This window comes from Acipenser ruthenus, chromosome 12 (assembly GCF_902713425.1).
Source record: "Acipenser ruthenus chromosome 12, fAciRut3.2 maternal haplotype, whole genome shotgun sequence".
Taxonomy (NCBI): domain Eukaryota; kingdom Metazoa; phylum Chordata; class Actinopteri; order Acipenseriformes; family Acipenseridae; genus Acipenser; species Acipenser ruthenus.
In genome coordinates, this window is record NC_081200.1 from 11642614 (window position 1) to 11668751 (window position 26138).

General features: G+C 36.3%; 1 protein-coding gene across 4 annotated transcripts in view; it reads right to left on the bottom strand.

The window, feature by feature from the left end:
- LOC117416460 (PEX5-related protein-like) overlaps positions 1–26138 on the bottom strand; it is a 106795-nt gene that overhangs the window by 23417 nt on the left and 57240 nt on the right. For 2 of the 4 annotated variants that reach the window (XM_034027535.3, XM_034027534.3), the window contains exons 2-7: positions 23242–23346; positions 15665–15776; positions 8782–8991; positions 7985–8108; positions 6331–6424; positions 1285–1380 (exon numbers count right to left, since the gene is read on the bottom strand). In XM_034027535.3, coding sequence (XP_033883426.1) covers positions 1285–1380; positions 6331–6424; positions 7985–8108; positions 8782–8991; positions 15665–15776; positions 23242–23346 — 741 coding nt within the window. Of the gene's footprint in view, positions 1–1284; positions 1381–6330; positions 6425–7984; positions 8109–8781; positions 8992–15664; positions 15777–23241; positions 23347–25116; positions 25175–26138 lie in introns of those variants that run through there. The other 2 variants (XM_034027536.3, XM_034027538.3) reach the window with 2 other exon arrangements.

Genomic DNA, 26138 nt, shown 5'->3' on the forward strand with positions numbered 1-26138 from the left:
TCTCTCTGCCAAGTAGTCACATGGTACGAGCAACAGCATTTGAACGATTTCTTCTCCTCTGAGAAGTACAGTATCGTCATTCATAGTTCTTCGTTTCTTACTGAATACAGTGTAGCATTATATTTGCTTTCATTTCGACTAGTTTATTATTATGTTATCCACAGAGGCATGCCCACCAGTCCTAGAAAAAAAAAAAAAAATCAAGGAAAACAAATTTGGTGTTAATCTAAAGAAAAGCACACCCACTGTAAAAGTTCTACCACGGCAAACTTGGACTGTAGCAAATTAACCATGCTTCTCTGTTCTTAAGCGTGCATGTATGTTAAAATGCTTTCACTATACTATATTTTACCACACCATGTTTTATGCTAATTAACATGGTTTACTGCAGTAAACTAGTAAAAGGGAGACAATGTATCAGGAAATTACATTTGAAGTAATGAGGTTATTTATTTATTTATTTTCAGCAGGAGAACAGCAGTACAGTACATGTATGCCATAATTAGTATCTCATCATCCACACTCTGCTTGAAAATATGATATTTTAAGCTGCTAAGGAAGTAACATGACAGTTCAATGAAACTCAATGGAAAACAGCTTCCAAGAACGGGACCCGGACCTTTTTAATATCCTCTTCTCATTAGATAGTAGAAATGTGATTAATGGTGCTGAACTTGGTAAGGATAATCAAGGGCCATCTGATAAGATCATGTATGGGATTACTGTAATAGGAACTAATAGCTAAAACCTAACCCTTAAGCTTGTGTTATCAAATCCTCTGTAGCTGTGTTACTGGTACAATGTTTTAGTGCTGCAAGAACCAATTATCAACATTGTTAAATATTGTATCAATCAGTTTGACTTGGAGCAGGTAATCCAATAATAATATTCTATATGTTTTCATAAAAACTCACAGAATTCTTGTAAATAGTCAACATGAAGCAGACAAACATTAAGACTAATGTCTTCATCAGGTTTTTGGGTTCTGGCAGTGTACAACATGTAATAGGATTTAATACATGTTATTTTGGAAATTGATCGCTATGCACAGATTTTGATCAATACAAGCATATGATAATTGGATTGCTAAGAGCACTTGGAGTGTAATTAAATGGGACAGATACTCTTCATACGGAAACATTTCCCATGTTATAGTTACCGGTATAGTTAAATATGTAGACTGCAAAGTGCTTCTTAATATAGTTCAATCATAACTGTTAAAATAAGATGTTCAATTGGAAACAGAAGCTATGACCCAAAACAGCCCAGTAGTGCTCTTCCTACCTCTACAGCTGCCTTTGCTCTTTCAAATTCTTCTTCCAGGGAATGATTTCGTGACAGGATCGAGCTTCCCCAGCGATGCTCCTTGCCTAGTCGACCCTATTAATAAACACACACACAGGAACACCCTCAAGGTCAGTAACTTCATGAATCCCTCTAATTTGTTTTTCTCTTGTTGGAAAAGTTAGTGTATCCCTTCCCTACACATCAAGGACTGTTTATATCACTGAACAATTAGCATCCCACACAATTGCTTCTCAAAAGTTACCAATCAACCAGCAATCACAGTCAATCAGTGCATGAAGGAATTACACACACGAAGAAGTTTTTCTGAGAAATTATAAAAGACACTTCAATTCTTTTGAACAGCTGTTATTTCAGCCCATATTAAATGTAGGAGGTGTGTGCTTGACTGGGATATATTGAAAATGAAACATGGCATTATTTTCTTGTTTTTTGTTTTCTTAGGTGTATATCAGTACTGCACAGATGCTGTAAACCCCTTTTTCATGTATGCTTAATTTTAGTTAATTTGCCTATATCCATTTACTCACTAACTCACTAGCTAATTGTGCCATACTGTATATTCTGCTAAAACTTATGTTACCTAAATTTGACTTTCTTTCACTGGAAAAAAAAGGCTTAATGCAAAAGAGGTCTAGGGTTTACAATATATGAGGTTGGTTCTTCATTTAAATGCAGAAACAATATTCTTTTTTTTTTTTTTAAGTAATCGTTACTGGAGTTTTTCTTAGCTTAGGGTCATCGGGTCCATATCAATGCTTTTAATGTAGGCTTATTGATTTTTTTAAAAAAATAATTTGTCATAGGAGGTTTAGTAAAGTACATCAAAAAGATTTATAAGATTAATTATGCTGACAGCAGTGGTCGACCTTAATTGAAACACTGGCTTTAATAACTACTAGAAGCGTTTTGCTTGTAGAATCGACCAAGCACTCAATGTATAATGCGCTGCCATACATGTGCAATATACATTAGTGCAAAGTCTACAACCATTGTAAACAATAGAGTCTTTATTGTTCAGACACTACGTAAACATGGTACATATTTGCCAGTTAATAATGTATGTCAATCAAGCTTATGAAACACGATGCAAATGCTGAAGCAACTGGTTGAAGGGGATATTTTCAAGCATTTTCACCAAGCTGCTCAAAATTTTAATTGTTTAGATGCTGTCATTCTACATCTTATTTCTTGTGATTTTTTGAAACACAGAAAATAAATATTTGACAATACAATAGAAATAAAAAACATTGTAGGCACTGCCTTCAATCAGTGTTCATTATAGTCAGGGACTCGGAAATGAAAGATCGACAGTCTATATGTGACCAGTGCTGTACTTCCTTAAGTGTTTGTTACAAGTAGATTTGACTGTAGCGAGACGAATGATTCCTAGACAGGACTGTATTCAAGACACTGGAGTCAGTTGTATTAAATTAGATTCATTATCTGTAGTTATATAATATCTGCAATCTCTTGTACTGTATTTTACTGTCCTGAAAAAAAAAGTGCTCCACAGCGGCACTGTCCTCAGTTTGACACAAGTTAACAAGGTTGTTTAATGTGAGATTCATAGAGATCTTTGACAGAAGGATTTCTTTCATACGCCTCTGTACTTTAAAAACAGATGCTGAATAGCTGTCGCCAGAGGGGAAACTACTCATTTAAACTGCAAGAGAAATCAAAATGAAAGAAGCCCACAACTGAAGCCACATTCCTTCAGGCATCAGTTTAAAGATTAAAGTTTCACAGTACGCTCTGCTGGTTTATTGTTTTCCACATTGTTTTTTTTTTCTTTTCGTTCTCTACACTACATAACATCTGTCACCCTAGCGCATTATACAATAAAGCATACTGATACTGTACCACAAAACACTTACCCAGAAGTTTATAATCTCTAGGTCATACCTCCTAACCTAACTCACAAATATTGAAATGTTTTTTTTTTGCACGGCCTATGGAATTCCTTTATTACTGTTTAACAGTAATACCTAGATTTCCTATAAAGGTTGGTCCTGTAAATATATATTTTTCTTCACTCGCATATATTTCTAATTATTTCTCTTTAACTGTAGTACCTCTGGCTTTTTAACATTACTTTTTGTAATTGTATATGGGTCTATTTAAACATATGTTGTGTCTATACATCATTTTATTGTATATTTTTTAGAAATTGTAGTAGTTCCTATAGAATAATTTCATGAGTGGTTAGTCACATTGGTCCCCACAATATAGGCACTAGTTTCTGTTTGCTCATAGAGAAATTTGCTGGTGTTAGGAAATGATACAGAGAGTTTTTATAGACAGAGGAGCAAGTTCTGAACGGCTCCTTTTGTGTTGTGGCATACCAACATTTTGCAAAATATTAAAGTACACATTTTGGGTATGCAAAAGCCTAAATCCTGAAATATCCTGATGCTGCTCTCTGACACGGGAACTGATGCAGGCATCCTCAAGACACAAATCAGCCTGTGATGGAAAAATAAACAACAAGTAAGGTGAAAGGGACATGAGGCCTTATTAAAAAAAAAACATTAGCGTGAATAAGACTGCAATCCATTTCCTATCATGTTAAGCCTTTATCAGTACAGTCCTTAGTTAGTCACTGCTTTACCTGTTATTGTTTTTATTTTTGCACTACCAAGGCAGATCCATCATGTTTCATGTTGGTCCTACTGAATCAATACCATGTCTGGTTACACTAACTGGGACACTAATGTTTTGACTCAATTTGCCTATTGACACAGATGAAACTCCCTTTAGCTGGCACAGGTAGATGTTTGTGATATTTTTCTCCTCTAAAGACAGTGGTTAAGAGGTTTTACATTGTTAAAGAACATAGAAAAAAGTACATTTATTTTCTATTAGTAGGACCTGAATTTGGCTGTCAACCCAAAACCGAATATTTACTCCCTTTCTATTTTAAAACCAACCACTAAATACCAGACCTGTGCAGAGCCATACCATTTAAAATCTACTGCACAGAAAAGGTATTTACAGTTGCTGATATCGCTTTAGGATACACAGTTAAAAGGGTTAATAAATTATCCTAAAATCTGCAAATGCTTTTTTTTTTATGAAACACACACATACTAAAATGTGTATATTTGTGCTCGTTATTATCATTGTCTAATTATTCTTATTCTCCCAGCATTTAGCACCACATGCTGCAGTCAGTCTGCAAAATCAATATGCATAGCTTTGCTCTGCATGTTTTAAAAGCACAATTACTGTATATAATAATCTCCATACTTTTTAGGATAAACTGTATGATGCATTGTACGTTCCATTTGCATTTATAATTTGAGCTCAGGTCAAAAACCATCTCCAGGATATACAGTATATTAAACATTTTACTGCTTGCACTATTCCCAGCCTTTACAGTTACAGTTATTAAAAACAACCCTTTACTGCACACAGTTCTGTTATTTTTGTAATAAAGAAGTAAGTCGGCAGTAGAACAAATATACCAGGAAATATTCATATAATCAAATCAAGAGAAGTGATCTTTGGGGTTGACTGGTTTAAAGTAATAAACAAAACGTGCATGACATAACCCTGTAAAGAGGTTGGTTGCAGCATTTTTGTTAATTCAATTTGATCATCTTTAGAATAATTAAAGCCATTCTATTACATTTAAAATGGCTTTTTAGCTTTTTTTTTCTCAAAGAAAGACTGCTGAAAAAAAAAAGTTGTGCTGAGTCATTGGTTTTCAACTGGAACTGCTGCTGATTCTTTATTTTATTTTTAATCATTTTCATGAGGAATGTGAAATTGCATTACAGCTGGAATACATTGACCGTTGCAGTTATTGGATAGATTACACATAGAAACCAAACGCATTATAAAAGAAGAGGGCACCTATGAGAGCACATTATCCTAAATTCATTATTTCTTTCTTTCTTTCTTTCTTTCTTTCTTTCCACTATCCATATCTCATTTTATTTATACAAAGTTTTATAAGAATAGAATATTCTGTAACAATATATAATTTCTAAAGCCACTGACATATTCCTACAGGCAAAAAAAACCCAACCAAACAAAAAACATATTAATAGTAACAGAATATTATATACAAAAAAGAAAATTAGAAATGTCAGAATCACAATTATTTCCCAATGTGATACCTGGCTCCCGAAAGGTGCTTCGAAAAATCAATTTGTTGTTTCAGTTGTTTATCCCCAGCAAGGTACATCAATCACTGATTGATCACTGACAATTCAACAACATCCTCATTTTAGGTAACACTTTACATTAAGTGTCTCTAACTACACTAACATTACTCACCTACTTACATAGTGATTACATTGTGAATGCCCAATCACATGTGTAAAATACAGTGTAACTGCAATAGAATTCAACATTTTTGTAATCCAGTCAAACCATTATGTTGTTGCAGTGCAGTTAGAAACAATTCATGTAAAGTCAGCTACCTCTGTAGAAATCCATTGTAAACATTATTTAAAATTGAACCTTTACAGAATTCCATGCATGTCAGTGGATTTTAAAACTTGTCAGCTCTGATTAACTTAAAGCAATCCTTAGTAACCACTAGAAAGAAATTCTTCAAACTGTATTAACTTCAAATCAAAATAAATTCCCTGAATCTCTACCGAAATAAAATGCAACATCCAGTCAATACATTTTATCAAACAGGTTACTTTTCGGTTTAAAAAGCACAAGCTGCTGAATCTGCCACGCTCTGTTGCAAATCAACAATTTGAAAAGCAATCCAAAAAAAAAAAAAAAAATGCACTGTAAATCTCAGTAATTGAAAGTCTTCCTGAAATAAGGACAGAGACTGAAAGCACACTCTCATAACTATGGCTCATGTCTTTCACCTACTGTAACAGGGAGGAAGGCGTTATTTGATTTACTTGGCGTATATTAGGTTCTTATAGTTTTAAAATGAGGAAAAATGTATATGATGAACAGCATATACTGCATATGAGGTAAATTATACGCCAAGGGAAAGCACTGAAAAAATACAGGGAGAAAAAGCAAAAAACAGTGTACAGTATACCTTACCTGAGATGCTGGGGCTGGTTCTAGTTCTGATGAGGAGTTGGCTTCCAAGAAACCTTTTGCAGGCGATTGCGTGTGTGTCCAGTTCTCTGTAGACCTAACAAGGGCAACACGATTTGTGTTAGAGTAAACTTATAAAACATGTTGAGCCCCATTTACATAGCCAATGTATTTAATGAAAATGTTTATTTTAAGTGATTGGCTAGCACACACGTCATGCTGTAAAGGGATATTTTGTCACTACAGAATGTAATAATCAGTTTGTAATTCTGTAATGTTCAGCACTGTGTATTAACACTGTGGGATACTGCCCTGTAAAATGCTGCTTGCACTAGAGCTGTTTTGCCTGAGGCAGTAATTTTCCTGAACTGACCTTTTTAAACATTGGGCTAAAGCAAACCAGTAAAAGAGAACCAGGGGCGCATGATACACTTCATTTACTGATATGTTATTCAGTACATCAATGAGGAAATCTTCTTAGCCAACCTGAGTACAAACTGTAGAGTTTCAAGTCGTATTTAATTTTTATGTTACATAGGCCATATGTCAGTACTGAAGTTACTTAGCTGGACTGCATGTGTGTTGGCTCTTCTAGTCATTTAATTAAAATTCTCTTTACAGTAACCACAGTCAAAAGGGAACTCATTTACTCAAGGCCAAAAGTTTAAGTAATTGGCCTTAAATATTTAATGTTTAGCATGTGTTTCGAACTTGATTGATAACAAAAATCAGTCAGCAGGTGCTCTAAATGTAAAACAGGAACACAGCTTCTTATGAGTATGATAAGCTGCTGAAATATGATACTTTAAAATGCATGCTATAATTTGTGACCCGTAGAAAAGAGTATTTTTTATAACAGACAACAGTAACAGCTTTAGTAACCCTTTGTTTATCACCATAAGAAATAAAGTAGTTGGGCTCCATTGTAGTTATGAACATGTTACAGGCAAAGTTATAAATTGGCAACATTTTCAGATTTTAGTTTTGAAAGAACTACACTTCATGAAAGTAATATTTTAAAGTGCTTGTGGCAGTGTGGGTGAAAGCCCTGCCGGTACGTGGGTGTGTGTGGAATGTTGGGTGGCAGGGAGGGAGTTAAATTCCTCCCTGCAAAAACATGTGGGAATGTGGCAGCCACAGGTGTATAAAAAGGGTGATCATGGGTGTTAGTTAGGATTGTGATGGTGAAGGTATGGTGCGGTGCTGGACTGGACTGGACTGGACTGTGTCTTTTGTTTTGGTGATTTGTAAATAAATGCGCGAGAGCTTGAACTGAAGCATTTTGGTCTCTGAGTCTCACTGCTAACGCTACCCGGTCACAGTGCTGTTCACTATTTTAAAAGACTGTTCAGACTGTTTTGGCTGCATGTTTTCTTGGTTGCTGAAATCATGGGAGAATCACACAGTCATATGAAATAGAATAAATCCAAATTGGAGGGGCTGTGTTTATCGGAAGCCTTTGTTTCGTTTGATTCCTGCAATTTCTGTCACTATAATAACCAACGCTTTAAAAATAGTTTATAGTACTAAATTCAATGCAAGTGTACTTACTAACTTTTATTCTTCTCCAAATGCACTACCAACAATAAACACAGTGAACACTGATAACAGTAAACACAGGCTCAGGGGAAATGCTTTGATGTTTAAAATTGCTCACCATAGGAATTCACTTGATGCATTTTTAGAAGAGCATCTTTTCTCTATTTTCCATTTTCTACTTCCATTCCTTTCTCCATGTAAATTCACCTCCTCCCACTTTTCCAGGGGTGACTGGATATTGACTGGGAATTTACAATAAATAAATACATACATACATAAATAAATAATACACACAGACCTCTTATTGTACTGTAATGCAGCAGCTAACTGAACAAATTGTCAGAAGAAGGTGTGGTCTAGGATCTCGCTTATCAGCCTAACGAATAAACAAACTCAAAAATAAATATCCTTATAATATAAATTCATTCCATTCCTGTCAAATAAACTAAGATGTTACTTAGTTTAGATTTTATGTCCATACCCTTATATAACTTATATAAAACCAACATTATTAACAGCTACAGCACAAAAAACAAGCATTCTCTTCACATGTACAAATGATGCAGTTGGGGGTGACCCTGTAACACTGTGTATAAGGCACTCATCAATTTTACTCAGGAGTAATACACTGTGGGTTTTCCTTAGAGGTTTATCTCTAGCAGCACTTCCCCAGGCAGTGGCATCGTGAGCTTCCCCGCAGCAGGATCTGAGTAGAGCTGTCATTATCGCCTAGGCAGCTGCCATCTAAAGCTACAGTAATGGGACTAGAATTTTTAAACTTGCGTTAAATGATGACATCATTTTCAAGTAGCATAAGTGATCCGGTATGCTTACAAACTGACTACTGCATTTGACAGTAAATCATGACATATATAAACTTTTGAATGTGAATTCTCTATCAAGTAGTTTTCTTACCGGAGCCTAATGACACTCTCTCTGGGGTCTGGGAGCTCTGCATACTCTGCTCAATGTCCACTTTGATCAGCTCCGTCTCCTCAGTCTTCCTCCTGTAGGATGTTCCCTTGAACCCTTCGTTCCCCAGTGTCAGCTCATTCCTTTTACTCTTGCTATGGCTTTTCACTGCAGGTTCACTCAGGTCTAACAGATCCAGACCTGTCGTGAGCACTGGGTGGAGATGACAAAATGGGTCACTTGATCTGTCTTCAACCTTTTATTAAGCATTTTAATTTTATTAACGGCTTTATCCAAATCACATCCATGTAATCAATGCTCACCTGTTAATTTTGTTGGTACACATGTGATTTCATATAAAATTAGCTATTTTATACTATAACACATGTTTTAAAGTGCAGTATTATTATTATTATTTATTTCTTAGCAGATGCCCTTATCCAGTGCGACTTACAATTGTTACAAGATATCACATTATTTTTACATACAATTACCCATTATACAGTTGGGTTTTTACTGGAGTAATCTAGGTAAAGTACCTTGCTCAAGGGTACAGCACCAGTGTCCCCCACCTGGGATTGAACCCACGACCCTCCGGTCAAGAGTCCAGAGCCCTAACCACTACTCCACACTGCTGCAGTACAATCATAATTCAGAGGTAAAACTTATAGAAAATAAGAAAAACTAAGAAAACAATTTGTCTAGCTTGGAGCATATTGTCAAATACAGTGGTGTGGAAATTTTTTTAGAACACCCCATTGATTCTGTTGTTTTGATTTATTGTGCTTATGAAATAGAACCCTTCAAATTGAAAATCTTGGAAAATTGTAAAAATAGGCAAATTATTTATCTAATTTAATGGATGACTTTAATAGGCCACACATGACATTAATTTAAAATAGTAAGAGAAAAAGAACACGTAGCCACAAATGATAAATGCACGAGACTTTGCAGAAGTTGTTTAAGATGCCTAATTAAAGTGGTTTAACATTTTCACATATGTGTGCCTATTGTTTCTATTTAACTGATTACAGACCGAAAATTGTAATTCTCACACCCAGAGGTTTTAATGTAGGTAGGTATATAAAGGATATACATAATTAATCTTAAGGTGTTCTAATAATTGTACACACTACTGTATGTCTGTCTGTACTAGAATGACCAATGCGGTCATTTTGACCGTTTTTGGAATTTAAATTTAAATTGCAGTGATTGTGTGTTTAAGATACAGAGCTGTGCCTTCCTGACTTTTCCTACATATATGTACTAATTGCCCTGACAAAAGACAGAATCAAGTAGCTGCAAAAATTAGCGAGATCATACCTATTCGGACCATGAGCGGTCAAATTGACCGATACATATAAAACATATTATTATTTGTATTTATCAGTCGGGACTTGCAGCCATATATTGAAGTTTGATTATATCAGCCTGCATTCCTCAAGTGAACAGTTTGTTGACATTTATATTGTTTCAATAAGCCTCCTGATAGCACATCAATCAGCCTTGACAGCTCACGGTGCCTGGCTGTCTGTCTGCGCTGGTTACTATAAGTCACATGTTTTTCTAAGAAATTAATTGTTACACCAATACACACTGCAAATGGATCACTAAGACACAGGACAGCAAAGCAGTGTTTGGAATTACTGCACATTTTACCAAACATCGATTCTGTGGCAGCAAAGACAGACAATGACAATCTGGCTCTGAAGTAGACTGGACACCAACATGATCCCTGGTCAATGCCCTTGGAGGAATTAGAAGCTTTCATTGTACTACTATATGCCCGTGGAACATTTGGTGTCAGAAGCCTGGGTTACTGTTGATAGCTGTGCCAAATGCACAAAGACAGTCTGCGGTAAGTGCACTGCATATTTTGAAAAGCGCAGGTTCTGTGTGATTTGTGCCAGCATTTATAATTTATAAATGATTGTAAATTAAGCCCATTCTGTTCAAATGTTTATTTATTCATGTCATTTCGATTATAGTATGTCTGTGTACAAACGCATAGCTTTGGTTGTGTATATGCACGCTGTTATGTAGGCAATATAAACCCATTTATTTAAAAAAATTGATACTTATTTACATTGTTTCAGTTGTACAATTTTGTATGTACATTATATTATTGTATATACAAAAATCTGACTGAAGCCCATTCTGTTCAAATGTTTATTTATTCATGTAATTTCGATTATAGTATGTCTGTATATAAACACATAGCTTCAGCTGCGTATATGCGCTTTGTTATGTTGGAAATATAAACCCATTTATTTTTAAAAAAGTACAGTTGTACAGTTTTTATGACATACCTGTATATACACCAATTTATTTTCAAATATTTGTTTCTTTAATTTTTTACCGTTTTTTGAGGTTGCGCTTTATGTAATATGTCTGTATATAAACAGATTTCTTTATTTTTTTTATAAATTTAGTAGTCGGCAATTATTTTTTATTATTTTCTCCCAATTTAGAATATCCAATTATTATTTAAGCTCGGCTCACCGGTACCACCCATGCGCTGACTCAGGAGTGGTGAAGACGAACACACGCTGTCCTCCGAAGCGTGTGCCATCAGCCGACTGCTTCTTTTCACACTGCAGACTCACCATGCAGCCACCTTGGAGCTACAGCGTCGGAGGACAGTGCAGCTCCAGGCAGCTTACAGGCAAGCCTGCAGGCACCCGGCCAGACTACAGGGGTCGCTGGTGCGCGGTGAGCCGAGGACATCCTGGCTGACCTAAACCCTCCCTCCCCCACCGGGCGGCACTCTGCCAATTGTGCGCCGCCCCCTGGGAACTCCCATCTACGGTCGGCAATGGAATAGCATGGACTCTAACCGGTGACGTCCAGGCTATAGGACGCATCCTGCACTCCACGAGGAGTGCCTTTACTGGATGCACCACTAAGGAGCCCCCCTACAAACACATTTCTGTTCAAATGTCCGTTTATTTACAATGTTTTGGTTGTGTAGATGCTTTATATAATGTTCCTGAATAAAACTACGACTTATATTCAATTGTTTGTCAGTTCATTATAATATTTATGTTGTTTTTAGTATGCCGGTCGAATTGACCAGTCATGGTTGTTCTAGGTATGCCTATAAACGCGGTTATTCTAGTGGTAACTCCTATTTTCTGAAAGGAGAAAAAGACCTGTTAATTGATGGTCTCTGTAGTTGTTTACTTCCTTACAAAAGGAAGTTCAGTCCTGGTATTACTGCTAGATTGCTCTGTAGTTTTCTCGATACAGATGTAATCTTTGAAATTTTGACAAAGCCATATATTAATGTTTAATATATCTTGTTGTCATGCCAGGTCCTGTCTGCTCTGCCATACTGAGAAATATATATGATTTTTTGTGAAAACTAAAATGAATCCTGAAATTCCACAGGTACATACTGAGCTCTTTATCATCTTGATTTACTTTAATATCCAGCTGAATGCCAGGAAACAGATTACTTTAAAATAATATGCTTACATTTTCTAAGCATGAAAAAAAAAACACCAGATGGGTTGCTAATTATTTACAATTACCTGAAAAATAGCAGAAAGACTTGCTTTACGGAAAAGCACTGTGTGGGCTATTATTGACAAACACAGGAAAACAGGAGCTACTGCAACTAGCTCCAGGAGTGGGAGACCAAGAAAGTTTTCTGTAAAATCTGGAAGAAGAATTGTTCGAGAGGGCAAAATCCTCGGATTACTGCAAAAGATTTGACACAAGAATTGAGAGAAGATGCTCAAGAAATTCACGAGAGAACAATTCAACAATACATTGATGAATGTCCATGGGCGAAAACCAAGATGCAAACCTTGTTATAAACAATACACAAAAGAAAATGATTATTTTCCATTGAATGCTTGAAGAAGCCTGATAATTTCTTCAACCAAATGTTATGGTCAGACAAATTCAAAAACGCAAAAAAGCAACAATATGTTTGGAGGAAGAGAGGAGAAGAATTTAAAGAAAAGTTGATCATGCCCAGTGTTAAACATGGTGGAGGTTGTGTGATGATATGGGCTTGTTTTTCTTCATCAGGCACTGGCGACCTTTATATTGTAGAAGGATCAAAGAATGCTGCAAAATATCAAGAAATGTTCTCATTTTCTCTCAGTTTGTTACCCAGTGCTAGAAGGCTTATTGGACAGAAGTTTGTATTCCAGCAGGATAATGACCCTAAGCATTCTGTAAAGTCTACAAAGGAATTTCTGAAAAAAAGGAAGATTACAGTTATGGATTGGCCATCTCAGTCCCAAGACTTGAATCCCATCGAGATGTTGTGGATTGACTTGAAGGCTGCTGTTGCAAAAAGGAAACCAAAGTCGCAGAACTCAAAGCTGTATGTGTTGAAGAATGGGCACAAATATGTCCAGAAAGATGCCAGAAACTGGTATCAAAATACAAAAAAGTCTGCGAGCTGTAAAGGAAGCAAAGGGTGGGCACATAAAATACAAATATGAAATGATAGAAATCACTTTCTTTGTGGTTTTCTTTAACTGCCAAAATACTTTTGTCAGCGACTGTAAATCACAAGCTTTCAAGAAACAAACATCCAAACACCCATACAAGAAAACCTATACAACTGTATGTTTGCTGCAGCCACTTGTACATAATTAATGGTTTAATAATGAAAAAGCAATTGTTTTTTCAAATGAATGTATTACAGTTTTGTTGGATGGGGTTTTCTAGCTTATTTGAATTTAGCTTGATTCACAGATGGCACATTCTTTTAGTGAATAAATAATACATTCCTAATTAGAAACTGAAGTAATAGGAACCCAGAGGGATGTTTTATTTAATCTTCAGCATATCAGCATTAAAGGGAAAATAATGTTTCCCAGAGAAATAAAGGGAGATTAAAGGTTTTAATTGTCAGTTAATTGTATTTTAAGCAGCACAGTTAATGTTAGTGAGATTTTAAAGATTGTCAAAACATATGTTAAGTATTATTTTCTTTTATAAGGAATTTTAGAATTACAAAAATGATTACAGAAAACTCCTTTTATCTCTTGTAGTTGTACACAGCTCACCATTAGAATCATCAGAATCTGTCGATTTAATCTGGGAGATTGCAGGGCTGTCCAAATTACAGCCCGCGGGTCAAACACAGCCCGCAAGCTGTCTTCATCCGGCCCCGGCACAATGCAATTTTACCATTAAAAGCGGCACTCTCCTGGGGCTCCCGAGTGGCGCATCCAGTAAAAGCACTCGCTAGAGTGCAGGATGCGCTCTATAGCCTGGATGTCGCGAGTTCGAATCCAGGCTATTCCACAGCTGACCGTGGATTTTTTTACAGAATATAAAGGCAATGTGTTTGTTTAATTTGTAAAGAAGCAGTCGCAGTTATGAAGGAATTTCATGTTAAATGACACTATGAAACAAAGCCTGAAGCGTTGTATAAGAAGTACATTGGAACAGAGAGGTTACAAAAGGCAAAGGAGCTGGAGGCAAATCTGTCAGCACAGCAACGTTTATTTCCACAACTCAAGAGAAAGCTACTCAAGCTAGCTATGAAGTGGCACAACTGATTGCACAGCATGGAAAACCTTTCACTGAAGGTGATTTTATAAAGGAGTGTGTCTGCAAAATAGTGGGTATTGTATGACTGGAAAAGAAACAAGAGTTTCTAAATGTCAGCCTAGCTGGGAATACAATAGCACGGAGAATAGAGGATTTGGCAAGTAACATACAGGAGCAGTTGCCTGAAAAGGGGCTTTGTTTTGACTTTTATTCACTTGGTTGTGATGAGAGCACTGACACCACTCAGCTTCTTATATTTTTACAATTTCAATGTCACCGAAGAGCTCCTTGATCTCCAGAGCCTTTGTGGAATAACAAGGGGGTCCGATCTGTTCGAATCAATTTTATTCGGTTGCGAGCACTCAATCATAGGCAAGTTAGGAATTTTCTCACTGAAGTGGAAGCTGAATATGGTGATGTAATACATCATTCCGATGCATGCTGGCTTAGTAGTGGTTCAGTACTGAAACGTTTTTTTTTCACTCAGATAAGAAATCGAGCCGTTCTTACGAGAAAAAGAAGATCCTCTTAATGGCCTCACAGATCCTGCATGGTTAGCGGACCATGGCTTTTTCGTTGATATCACTTTTTCGTTGATAGCACTCAATACCAGCCTCCAAGGGAAAAATGCTGTCGTTTCACAAATGCACTCAGCTGTCAAAGCACTTGTAGTGAAACTCCTGTTTGAGAAGCATGCCAAAGATCACAATGTTGTGCGCTTCCCATCATTAAAAGCTGTCAGACAGTTTTCCCAATGAAAGTATCCCTGAATCAGTGGAGAAATATGTGTTGATTATATCAGCCTTAATTGCAGAGTTCAACAAGCATTTTAAAGACTTTTCAGTGACTGACAAGGGCATTCAGATTTTCTTTGCCCCTTCACAGTGAATATTGATCAAACACCTGAGAACTTGCAGTTGGAACCCATTGAACTGCAGTGCGATGACATGCTTCACAGCGTTTGTGAGTTTGTTTGGTTCAACATATATATGTGAACAGACATTTTCTATAATGAACATAAACAAGAATCTTGGACTTCAGTATCTGGGTGACTGCTCACATTAAAACATCGTAAGCAACCGCTTAATGGTGAATAATACTTATGTAACTTTAGCATAGTTTGCTATATATAAGTTTTTTAACAATGTATATATAACATGTGCACTCTATGCAATACAGGTTATATAACATGTGCACACTATGTAATACAGGTTATATATCTGTGGCCCGCTGCTCATTGCATGTTAGTCAATCTGGCCCTCAATGCAAAAAGTTTGGATACCCCTGATCTATTGGGACCAGTTTTCTATTAAGGACTCACTGGAGCAAGGATCTCATCCTAAGCAAGAGTGCAGAATACAGTTACCTGCTGTATTCGAGGTTACTAGCCGTGAGGCTCCATGGCATTTTGTTTCACACAGAAAGTCATCAATGGAGGGGCTCAGGAGGGGTCTGCTTTCCTGCTGTTCGTTCACCAGCTGGAATCAGAAACAAACATTAAAGACAGAGGATTAATGCATCGAACCACACTAATGATTGGCCTGTCGAAGGTTCTTTATTTGGTGATCACTAAAAAAGTTTGGTAACACTTTGCATTACGTGGCTCTTATTACTGTGTATTTACATTGTAATTACTTAGTAAGTACATGTATGCTTACATATATTTACAATGTTATTATGCAATTACAATGTGCTTAATGTGTAAATCTTTTTGCACGATATAACCCTAACCCTAACTCTAAACCTAACCCTTTTCTGCTGCAATTGTGTACCTGCATATATCATCCAAAAAGACTTACACATAAAGTACAATATAACTTTGCATAATAACATTGTAATTATGTATAAGTACACATGTATTTACTAAGTAACTACTATGTAAATACACAGTTGTTAGAGGAACGTAATGTAAAGTGTTACCAAAAGGTCATACACTTGGGGGTTGACTTCTGTGCAGCAAGGAATTTGAAATGCATGCAAACAAGATTCTAAAAACATTCTACATTTCAATTCAGGCAGCAAGCTTAAAGAGGATGCAAAGCCCTGCCACTGCATGTGTTGTATGGCTCTCCCCCGATGGATGACCTCAGGTCTCAGGACTCAGGAGACTGCATGTCTTCAAGCAGATGCTGTGTAACACACAACAGCTCCGGGGCCACATATTGTGCTCATCAATCCTCTCAAGTTTGCTCATTATACACTGCAAGTGAGCTGACAAAACTGTAACAATTATAGGATCAATTCTGTCCTATGCTGTTAGAATCCCAGCTGCAAACTAGCTACCTAGCCATGACAAAACACCATTTCTGTGACTGGCAGGGTTAACTAAATACATGTAATAAGGTGTGTACACAACTTTATCCTATTTCTCTTCCCCCGCACAACCATTATTTTTTGTGTACACATTTTGAATGAATCTGCCTGAGGGGATTATCTGAAGGCCATTGACACAGTCATGGTGACATTTATCAAAGTTATGTTAACAGCCTGTATTTTAACAAGGGATCCCCTACAGTAGGAAGGAAGCCCTGAGGGGACACTATGGCACAGCTCCACAGCAGAATGCGGAGGTCTATTTCAAAGAAGTGGCAGTCATTGTAGCTTTGTTAAAAAAAAAACAAAAAAAAAACACAATTTGTTTATGATAGCTTGTGAATTTGTTTATGATAGCTTGTTTACAATGAAGGTCCATCATCAGCAGATAACATTTTCAAGACTTAAGTTTTATTTCACTTCAGGCTTAATTTCATAAGAGTGAAAGGGCTGGGGGTCTTATTTTGTGCAAGGGATACTTGAAGTTTTTTTTTTTGGGGGGGGGTGGGGGGTTGTTGCTATTTTTATATTGTTAAAATGTTTTTATTCCTTACACTAAATTTGTCTTTACTGTAGGACTTTATAACTAGTAAGACAATACTACAGAAATATACAATTAATTTGTTTAAACTTATTTAGAAAATATCTCCACCTTTCAGTCTCCTTTCTAAACATTGAGGTATGTTTCTATAATGCATGAATATGTTATTAATGAATCATAGTCATGTATTTCTATTTTTATTTAGTTGCCAGTTCAGCATACTGAGTACAGAACTGGATTCAGCTTCCAAATGTTCGTCCCACTCTTGAACTTTTGCACAGCAAACAGGCATACTACTATTGCTTAAAATAAATGGTGCCCTAACTTTTGAAATAATATTTTCTAATTATTATGTGGGAGTATTGAATAACAAATACAGTATAAAAAAGCTGTCTTCTTGCTAATGAAAGACTCTCTTATCAGGCAGTTTGCAGGCAAAAGTAGGCCATTAATTAACAATGTCTAAAAATGCATTTGCATTTGGATACCCTGCCTATTAATTAGAGGAGTTCAGCACATTCAATTAACAATCTTGCTATGTTGCCACATTTTTTCATATATTTTTTTTTAAGTACTCAGGATAAACATTTTTTTCCATCAATTTAAATGAAGTTCGAAGGAAGAAGAAATAACCTTGCTGGGGACTCTGCAGTGGCATCTTTTAACCTACCTTTCAACCTAAAATGTTCTTCCACAAAGTTGCTCAAAGAGAGTTTACGAGAACATTGGTTTATACCGAGGAGATGGTTCCTCCCGAGAGGGGTTTACTCATACAACATGAGGTGAATTAGGAGAGCTGCTGAGAAACTGAAGCCAGGGATGGTTACAGCATTACCAGGTAGTTAAAGCACACACTTGAGAAATCACGCAGTATGAGATTTTTCATAACGTAATCGTCAGATTATTAATCAATTATTAATATGGAAAGACTGTCTCAATAAAAGAGAACGAGGGTTAACTAAGTTTGGATTATCAAGAATGCATTATTGTTACAAAGGATTTATTAGTGTTCTATCTTTTAAAGTAAATTACATTCTTATAAATATAATACATGTAATGCTTATAAATTGCTTGGAAATGTAACATGTATTATCACTATGGCTCTTACATTAAAATGGGTGTTAGTCAGATTACTACATGGTGTAGCGGTGGCGGCTTAGCCAGAGCACAGCTGCCCTGCTATCCTTGTGCTTCCCCTATACTTGTTTGACTCTATTTGACGCCCCCCCACCCCCCACCACCCACGACTTACTTATTTCTAAAGATAGGGAGTCAGAGAGAGAGAGAGAGAGAGAGAGATAGAGAGAGAGAGATATTGTTAAAACATATGTAAACAGGTTCTGTGGTAGAGTATCCATCCTCAAAACTGGGAATCTCTCCAGGACTGTTGAGAAAGATGAGGGCAATAGCTAGCATTGTTCAGAAAAATGTCTGCAGCAGAATTTCTGACAAGCTAGTTTTTCAAATAAAAAGTTGCCAGTTTTGACGAGTACAGCTATCAACCTTAATTTTGAACTAGATTTTGAAAAACTACAGGGAGGTTTTAAGACCCAAATTATTTCCCCTTTCTATAGCTCAATTAAGGTTCCTGAGCCCGGACAGAACTGCCATTGCTAAATGATTCTGTGATGACATTTATTAAGCCTTCTACCTTACACTGGGTACACCTTGAAAATGTGATTGAGCAGCACTGTAGACCAGGGAAATAGCATAAGTCATAAAGCACCTTTCTGTGCTCTGATTGAATCCTTCCTATTTGAGATTAGAAAACATGTTAGCAGGATGGGTGCCAGCATATGGATCCACCTTCACTAATCTTGCAGCATGTGTTGTTTTTAAATCTGTCTCTGTATACGTTTATTAGGATTATCCATTAAGTCTCACTGTGGGGAGTCTGGGAATTGACGCCCACCCATGATAATCATTTTAATAAAACTGTTTCATGTTTTTTATTTTTAGGGTCGAACACAAATCCCTTGTCTTTGCCTGTACCCCTGCACACATTGTCACTTTGTTTACAAGTACTTGAAGGGTAATCCAGAATTATGTAATGGAACTCTTTAGCTAATTGCAGAGTCCAGGCAGGAAGCCAAAAGAGATGTCTTCAATGTCTTTGTCAAGGGAACCCTACGCTAGTTAAACTCCTGGGAGTTTTCCTGAGAAAGTCAAAAGGTTTCTTCCGATTATGTTCACAATCTACTATAAGGGAAAAAATACAGAGACAGGATAATTAAGGCAGAAATGGTAGCAACCTACTTAAAAAATGACTAAAGCTTTTAACTATAGGAAAATCTAGTGTTTTAGGATGGTTCTATATATACATATACAGTCAACTCTCGATTATCCGGAGGCGGATTAACCGTGGTAAAAAATAATAATAGATTGTGTATTTGTGAAAAAATTAAAATGATGTACTACAAATCAGCGAAAACATCTATCAGAAGGCGTCTATTGTTTGGAACTACATAGTAACCAATAGATACCACGTTGTGTCTACTGCAGCGTGGGAATGCCTCTCCCCCTCGCCAATCAGACGTGCAGCCTACATTATTGGTGCCCGCGGCCTGTCATTCTGTCAGTGTTCTGTGCAATTTTAAGCTGTTCGGTGTTGTTGAACATTTGTAAGCTTAAATGTGATAAAATAACTCTAGTAATTAAAATGTCGGAATCCAAACAAAAACGCGTAGTGCTCAACATTCAACAAAAACTTGAAATTGTTGAACAATTGGAAAAAGGGAGGAATGTTAAACAACTTGCATTACAATATGGAATAGGGGAACAAGCGGTTTGTGATTTGAAAAAGAAAAAGGACGAATTAAATTTATTTTGCATCCTCGTCGAGTTCTTCAAGTGGACTGAAAAATCGAGAAACCATGAAAAAGTCCTCTTATGATGACCTTCATAAGGCAATGCTGGTTTGGTTCAATCAGCAACCGGCACAGGGAACGCCAGTGTCTGGACTAATCTGCACTAAACAAGCAAAATGTTTCTTTGAAGCTCTCGGATTGGAAAGTAACTTTGATGCGATGTCTTGTGTTCCTAAACTATTGTACTTGTATTATTTTTACACTTTTGGATGACATCTGTAGCTAAATAGTGGATGTAATTTTAGCTAAATAAGTTTACATGAAATCAATTTTGTACCATGTTTTGACTAGTTTTGTTTTAACCGTTATTTTGGGTTATCCGTGACCTCCTTCCCCCCATTACCCCGGTTAATTGAGAATTGACTGTATTTTGTTAAATGGGAGATAACCTTGAACAATTATCCAAGTTAGCATCTGTGTTAAATATCAATGCAAAATTCGACAAAGTGTTCCAGTAGTCAGGAATTAAAATGTTCCTCAAAAGTTCACAAGAAAACTGCAACATGGTGATTTCTAGGAGTAGTTTTAGAGCGTTTGTTCAAATATTTCAAGTCCTTATGGAAGTTTTAACATTTAGTTATTTGTTCATATAAATATATTAAACTTTGATGTCCTTGGGTAGGTAATACACAATAACACAGAAGGCGCATGACGATTCTAAGTAGGTAACGTAAAAATAAATAAAAAATGGGTAGGAAGGGTGAGGGTAAGTTGGTTATCCTTTCAATTTGATTATTTTTGCATAACCCACGCAGAAACCCTACCTGTTAATCCTACTACATATACTGTATTGCAGATAACTAGTTTTATCATGCTGAAGATACTAGCGGAAGAACTGTAATGCTGGCCAGCTTGCTAGTGTTTTTGTGCTGGCCATGGATTCACAGAAAACAGATTGCTGTGGAATACCAGCAAGTGTGGGATAAACTTCCATAGCTGACAATCTGGTAATACAATCTATTGGAGTACACTTTCAGAAAGAATATCAGTGGATTTACTTCTGAGGAGCTAGAGGTAATAATTTTACAGAAAGACAAATTATTATAGAGCGAGGTAAGTTACCCAGCTACACAGAATGGAATCATTGCATACAGTATCTGGTATCAAATGCTATGCTATACAGGTGAATACTGATTGTATTCAGGGATTTAAAAGTCCATATTGATTCTCATAATGAAGGCCACTTTGCAAGAAGTATGGTGCCAGTCAGTGAAAGAAACTGTCCCATGTAGTCAGACTTTAATTGAAGTAAAGCAGGTCTGTTTTCCCTGCCACTGTGGATGTGTAAAACGTGGCAATTAAATGTCAGTGCTTCCTACTTCTGTATTGGGTGGTCAATTAGATCTGTCATGTTTACAAGGATGGCTCAGTTGTAAATGCTTCTCATGAACACAGGCCATCCTGAACACTAAAAAGAAAGGTTAAAACTGAACAGGAAGCAAACATTTAAAAACAAATAAACTTCATCTCATCCTAAACTCACGAGAATGAGATGAAGCCAGACTCATGAGTATAAAGAGCTAAATACAGTACTTTAAAACAACAAAAAAAAAAATACGTATGAGCAAAATATTTTAGAAGAATGCATTCTAACTAGGCAGGAGATCAAAAGCAAGAGGTAACAAGATACATAGACTAAGATATAAAGAATGCAGATAGTACAGATTCTAACATTCAAGACTACTGGTAAGGAAAACAAAGGACAGTTTCCATATCAACATCAGCTAGTTATTGGATTATTGGAGGTCAAATGTGGTTGGATGAGAAGATTAATCAACTGCCCATGAATGTAAACATGAATGTCAACAAAGCAGAAAAAAATACTTACCGTGAAACAAGATATGCATTATTGTCAGGCTTATCAAGTCTAAACTAACTTGTGGATACTGGTCAACCAGGGAACAAAAATAATAAGCATGTTTAAAAATAAATAAATAAAATAAAAATAAACCTATTATTAAACAGGGTTTATGTTACATGACGGTGTTACAGAAAAGGACAAAAAAAGGCCTTTTCAAGTGCATATAACAGCTAAATTATAAAGGAATAAGGAAAAGCTTCAAGGAATGGGAAATACACTATAACAGGGTATAACAAGAATGGGGTGCCAAGAAAATAAAAAAGAGGTAGCAAAGACAGAAATCGTATTGAAACCTGCAAATGACGAGAGCATAAAGCAAAACATAATGTGCTGTTTTTAAATATTAGAACATTTTTCTAATGAGTCAGTCAACCCCTAAACAAGTATTTCCAAGCACAACAGCATACAGTACATAATCCCATTGAAAAGAAATCAAGATAAAGAGCATTCTGGGCAAGAGCAACACAGCACACAACACGCAAGGCAAGCAGGGCACTCAGACTAAACTACACTGAACCCATTCTACTATACTGCTCTACTCCAAACGCTATATAAATTGTTCACCAGGCACAGAGACACAGAAAGGTCTATATTGCACGGCAAAAATGAGCAATGAGGTAATTACTTGTTAATAATGTAATCACATTCTATCAAGCTCTCAACTTAAAAAAAAAGTTTAGCTGCTTATCCGGTATAAAAGACCCAAGCCTCCAGAGAATTCCGGTGCTAACTTTGTATCCGCTGTTGTTGCGGCTGATTTTAGTTAGAATGCTTTTTATCTCACTGTTGCCATTATCTTGCACTCCGTAACATACAGATAACAGGTACAGTACAGAAAGGCTAATGGCAGGTATTGTTGTGTTATTAGGAGTCTCTGTCACATATGTATGGTTGTATTTAATGATTTGAAGAAGAGAATAGGAAAGCAGTTTGTACTTGAATGTTGGTATTCTTGATACATCTGATGTGATATCATGAAACTGTAGTTACTGTTCATTTTAACCCTGTCCCCCCTGCATTACGTTCTGGCCATGAGGCAATTATAATGACGACATTTAACAAACTACGAATGGATCCACATATATTTACATTCTAAAAAGCAGCCCATAAACGTAAACAGCTTTTTTTAAGGGCAACAGGGGGAAGTGTTTTCATTTTTGGCAACATTCTTTGGCAATAGTTCAGTTGTATACTATTAAAAATGGATTCACATTACCGGTATTAAATCATTCATTTAGAACTTTAATTTTGTTATGGGATTTATATAATGATTCCTCAAACTCCTTTTTTTTTTTTTAAATCCAGTTGTTACACTAGCAAGTAGCAACTTCCTGTTGGGAAGCCATGATTAGTCTGCCCACCTGGGATGTCATAGTGAGGAGGGGTTTTCCTTCTGTAGACTCCTTACTTGGTATCTCCTTCATCACCATGGCAACAGCCTTATCTGCAGACCTACAGCCTTTCCCCTACAACAGTGAAATCAACAATGACTTGTGTCAGGACAATTTGAAAGCTCTTACCAGTTCATATATTAAACTATTGTCTTCCCAACGGCAGCTACATCTTCATTTATAAATATATATATATCAGTATTAAACAAACACACGTAGCTATACACATTTGAAACAGGGAACATTTCATCTTGCAGGCCTAGAAGGTCACTGATGTGAAACTGTTCAAAACCCCGTGCAGGCGAGTCAATCACAGTTTCAGTCAGTGACTCTTATCTCTGACCTTGAGTCTGCTGTCAAGAACCTGATCATTCAGAGCACTGTATTGCTGTTGGTTATGAAATTTGAATATCTGTTTTTCTTTTTCCTGGAAAGAAGGGGTATAAGTAGGTTGAAGACAGCATCATTTTCAACGGCAGTTATGTTTTTAAAGGTCATGTACTCTTTTCCCCAGATAAAAGATCAACACCCACTGTGACCACAGCTATATGCATGTACAGTAGACCTACACAGACATGATTTATGACGACGACAAACCCCCGCTGTCAGACACACTATGGGCCTTGTATTCCAAAGTTGGCAAAAGTTTTTAAATCTGCTGTACTTATTCACACTCTTTTTTTTAAAATAATTTACACAAAACATGATTTAGTTTCAGAATTTACACCTGAATATATATATTCAGTGTTAAATTACCATGCTTTGAAACCAGGCCCGAGAGTGACAGGGGGACTAGTGACTAAAACAACATGTATGCAATATTAATTATTTACTGGCATTTATTATTCATCATTAATCTATCAGCAGGCACAAAGTACACACTGTATCATTACCTGTATTTCTACAATACACTGTAGTACTGCACTTACATTTTTCATCTCATCTCCCCAAAGTAATATTTTATTCTTAACACACCCTCAAAGACACTGTTCTAAACTTTCTACACATTTGTCACTGTCAGATTTGCCAGAGTTGTTCTACATAGTTCCACTAAACCCTGTGTGTCAGTGTCTATTCAACACAGACTGGACTAATCCAGAAAATACAACACAGATTAATATCTACAACTACATTTATGGGTAATTTCACTTATGGTTTCTATATCTTCACAACAATATACAGGTATTTTCAGAAACTATTTTATAAACATTATATACAGATTTATAATTTCATAGCAAGGATATTTCTCCTGGTATACTCCATGGCAAAACTGAATTCTATTTGAATACTGAGACATTAGAATAAAAAAACCCAGATACTACTACAAAAATGTGTTTAGATTATCTTTAGTTTAAGCAAAAATAAACTATTATCAATAAATATGAAAAGTATAATACAGTGGTACAAAAAAAAACATACAAATGACCAATAAAACCTCATATTAATACCTGACAACACCTTTACTAACTTGTTTATATTTATTAAAACATCAATACTAAAATGTGACAAAGTATTTATAGTGTCCTTTCAGGAAAAAACCCATTCATGTCAATACTATATGTCTGTATTCAAGTAATATCAAGTAGTATCCTGTTTTCAATGTCAAGTTTACATGCAATTCATTGTATCATGTATACTGACAGAATTTCCGTGCCTTACCTGGGAATAACAGCACCCGAAACAACACTGTTATTAGAAAACAACTTACGCTCTGACGTCCCTGCCTGAATTCTCCTTTTTAAAAAGAAAATCTGGCTTTGCAATCTCAACTGATGCTGTGAGAGCATTCATAAATGGTATACAAACCTGAAACTAAAAACAAAAAAACAGACTAAAAAATCTTACTTGGTGTTGTCAGCAATTGTCCAAGATTTTTCATGTCACACCGGACCAATTACACAAGGAGAAATACCAGCTCTGTGGTATAATGATGCTACATGTATTTTACTCACATACCAGAACTGGCTTGCAACACTGGCTTTGTTATGCCCACGGGTGCACTTGCCAATAAGGCCTGACTGTGAAAGAACACCATTCATGAAGCACTGAATCAGGAAATAGTGAGCGAGTTCTGAATTGAATGATACTCCTTGCATGTAATCCTAGTTAATGGTGCTACTTGCCTGCTATCTCATTTACCTTGTAAAACAAACCTACTCAAACCCCCTCTGTTACAAAAAGCAATCAAGTAGCGCCACACAAGAAGCATGTCCTGCCTGCCACTCTAAACAGTATGTAAGTGATAACTACAGAGCCCATTTAGTGTACAAGTGATCTGAGTGGATACAATCTGAGACTAGTCGAGGATGTTACTAGCGATGGAGACTGCTGTCTCCAAGTACGGTAGATGCCCATGTAAAGTCAAGATGAACATGTAATGTTCTATGTAATGTGTGTGTAGGAATGAGTCTGCAGGGTATACTGGTAGAGTGGAGAAAAGGGAATACATATTATATAGGTGTATTCTATGGAAAGTACTGTTTCTTGTTGAAACAGATGTGAAACATAGGATATATTTAGGTTGCGCATGTTCACAGCCAAATGAACGGTACTATATAAGAGTAAGTAAGAAAACAATCAGATGAGTTGCTCAGGTTTGGAATCAAAATAACACCTTCATAACTGTAAGAGCGGTCCCAGTTAAGAGGTAATATGACATCATTACTATTCTGACTGTAAGCTAGGAGGCTACCATTATTTTCTCTCGAAAATGTGTTGCAGTAATTGTGCTATTTCTGTATCTTGAATAACCTATGAATGTAAACAGATGTATTGATAATCATCTGTTAAGAATAATCTTTTATTAACCAATAAAACTTGTAATCGAATATTCAAAGTAGAATTGTCTGATTCATTATAATAAATAA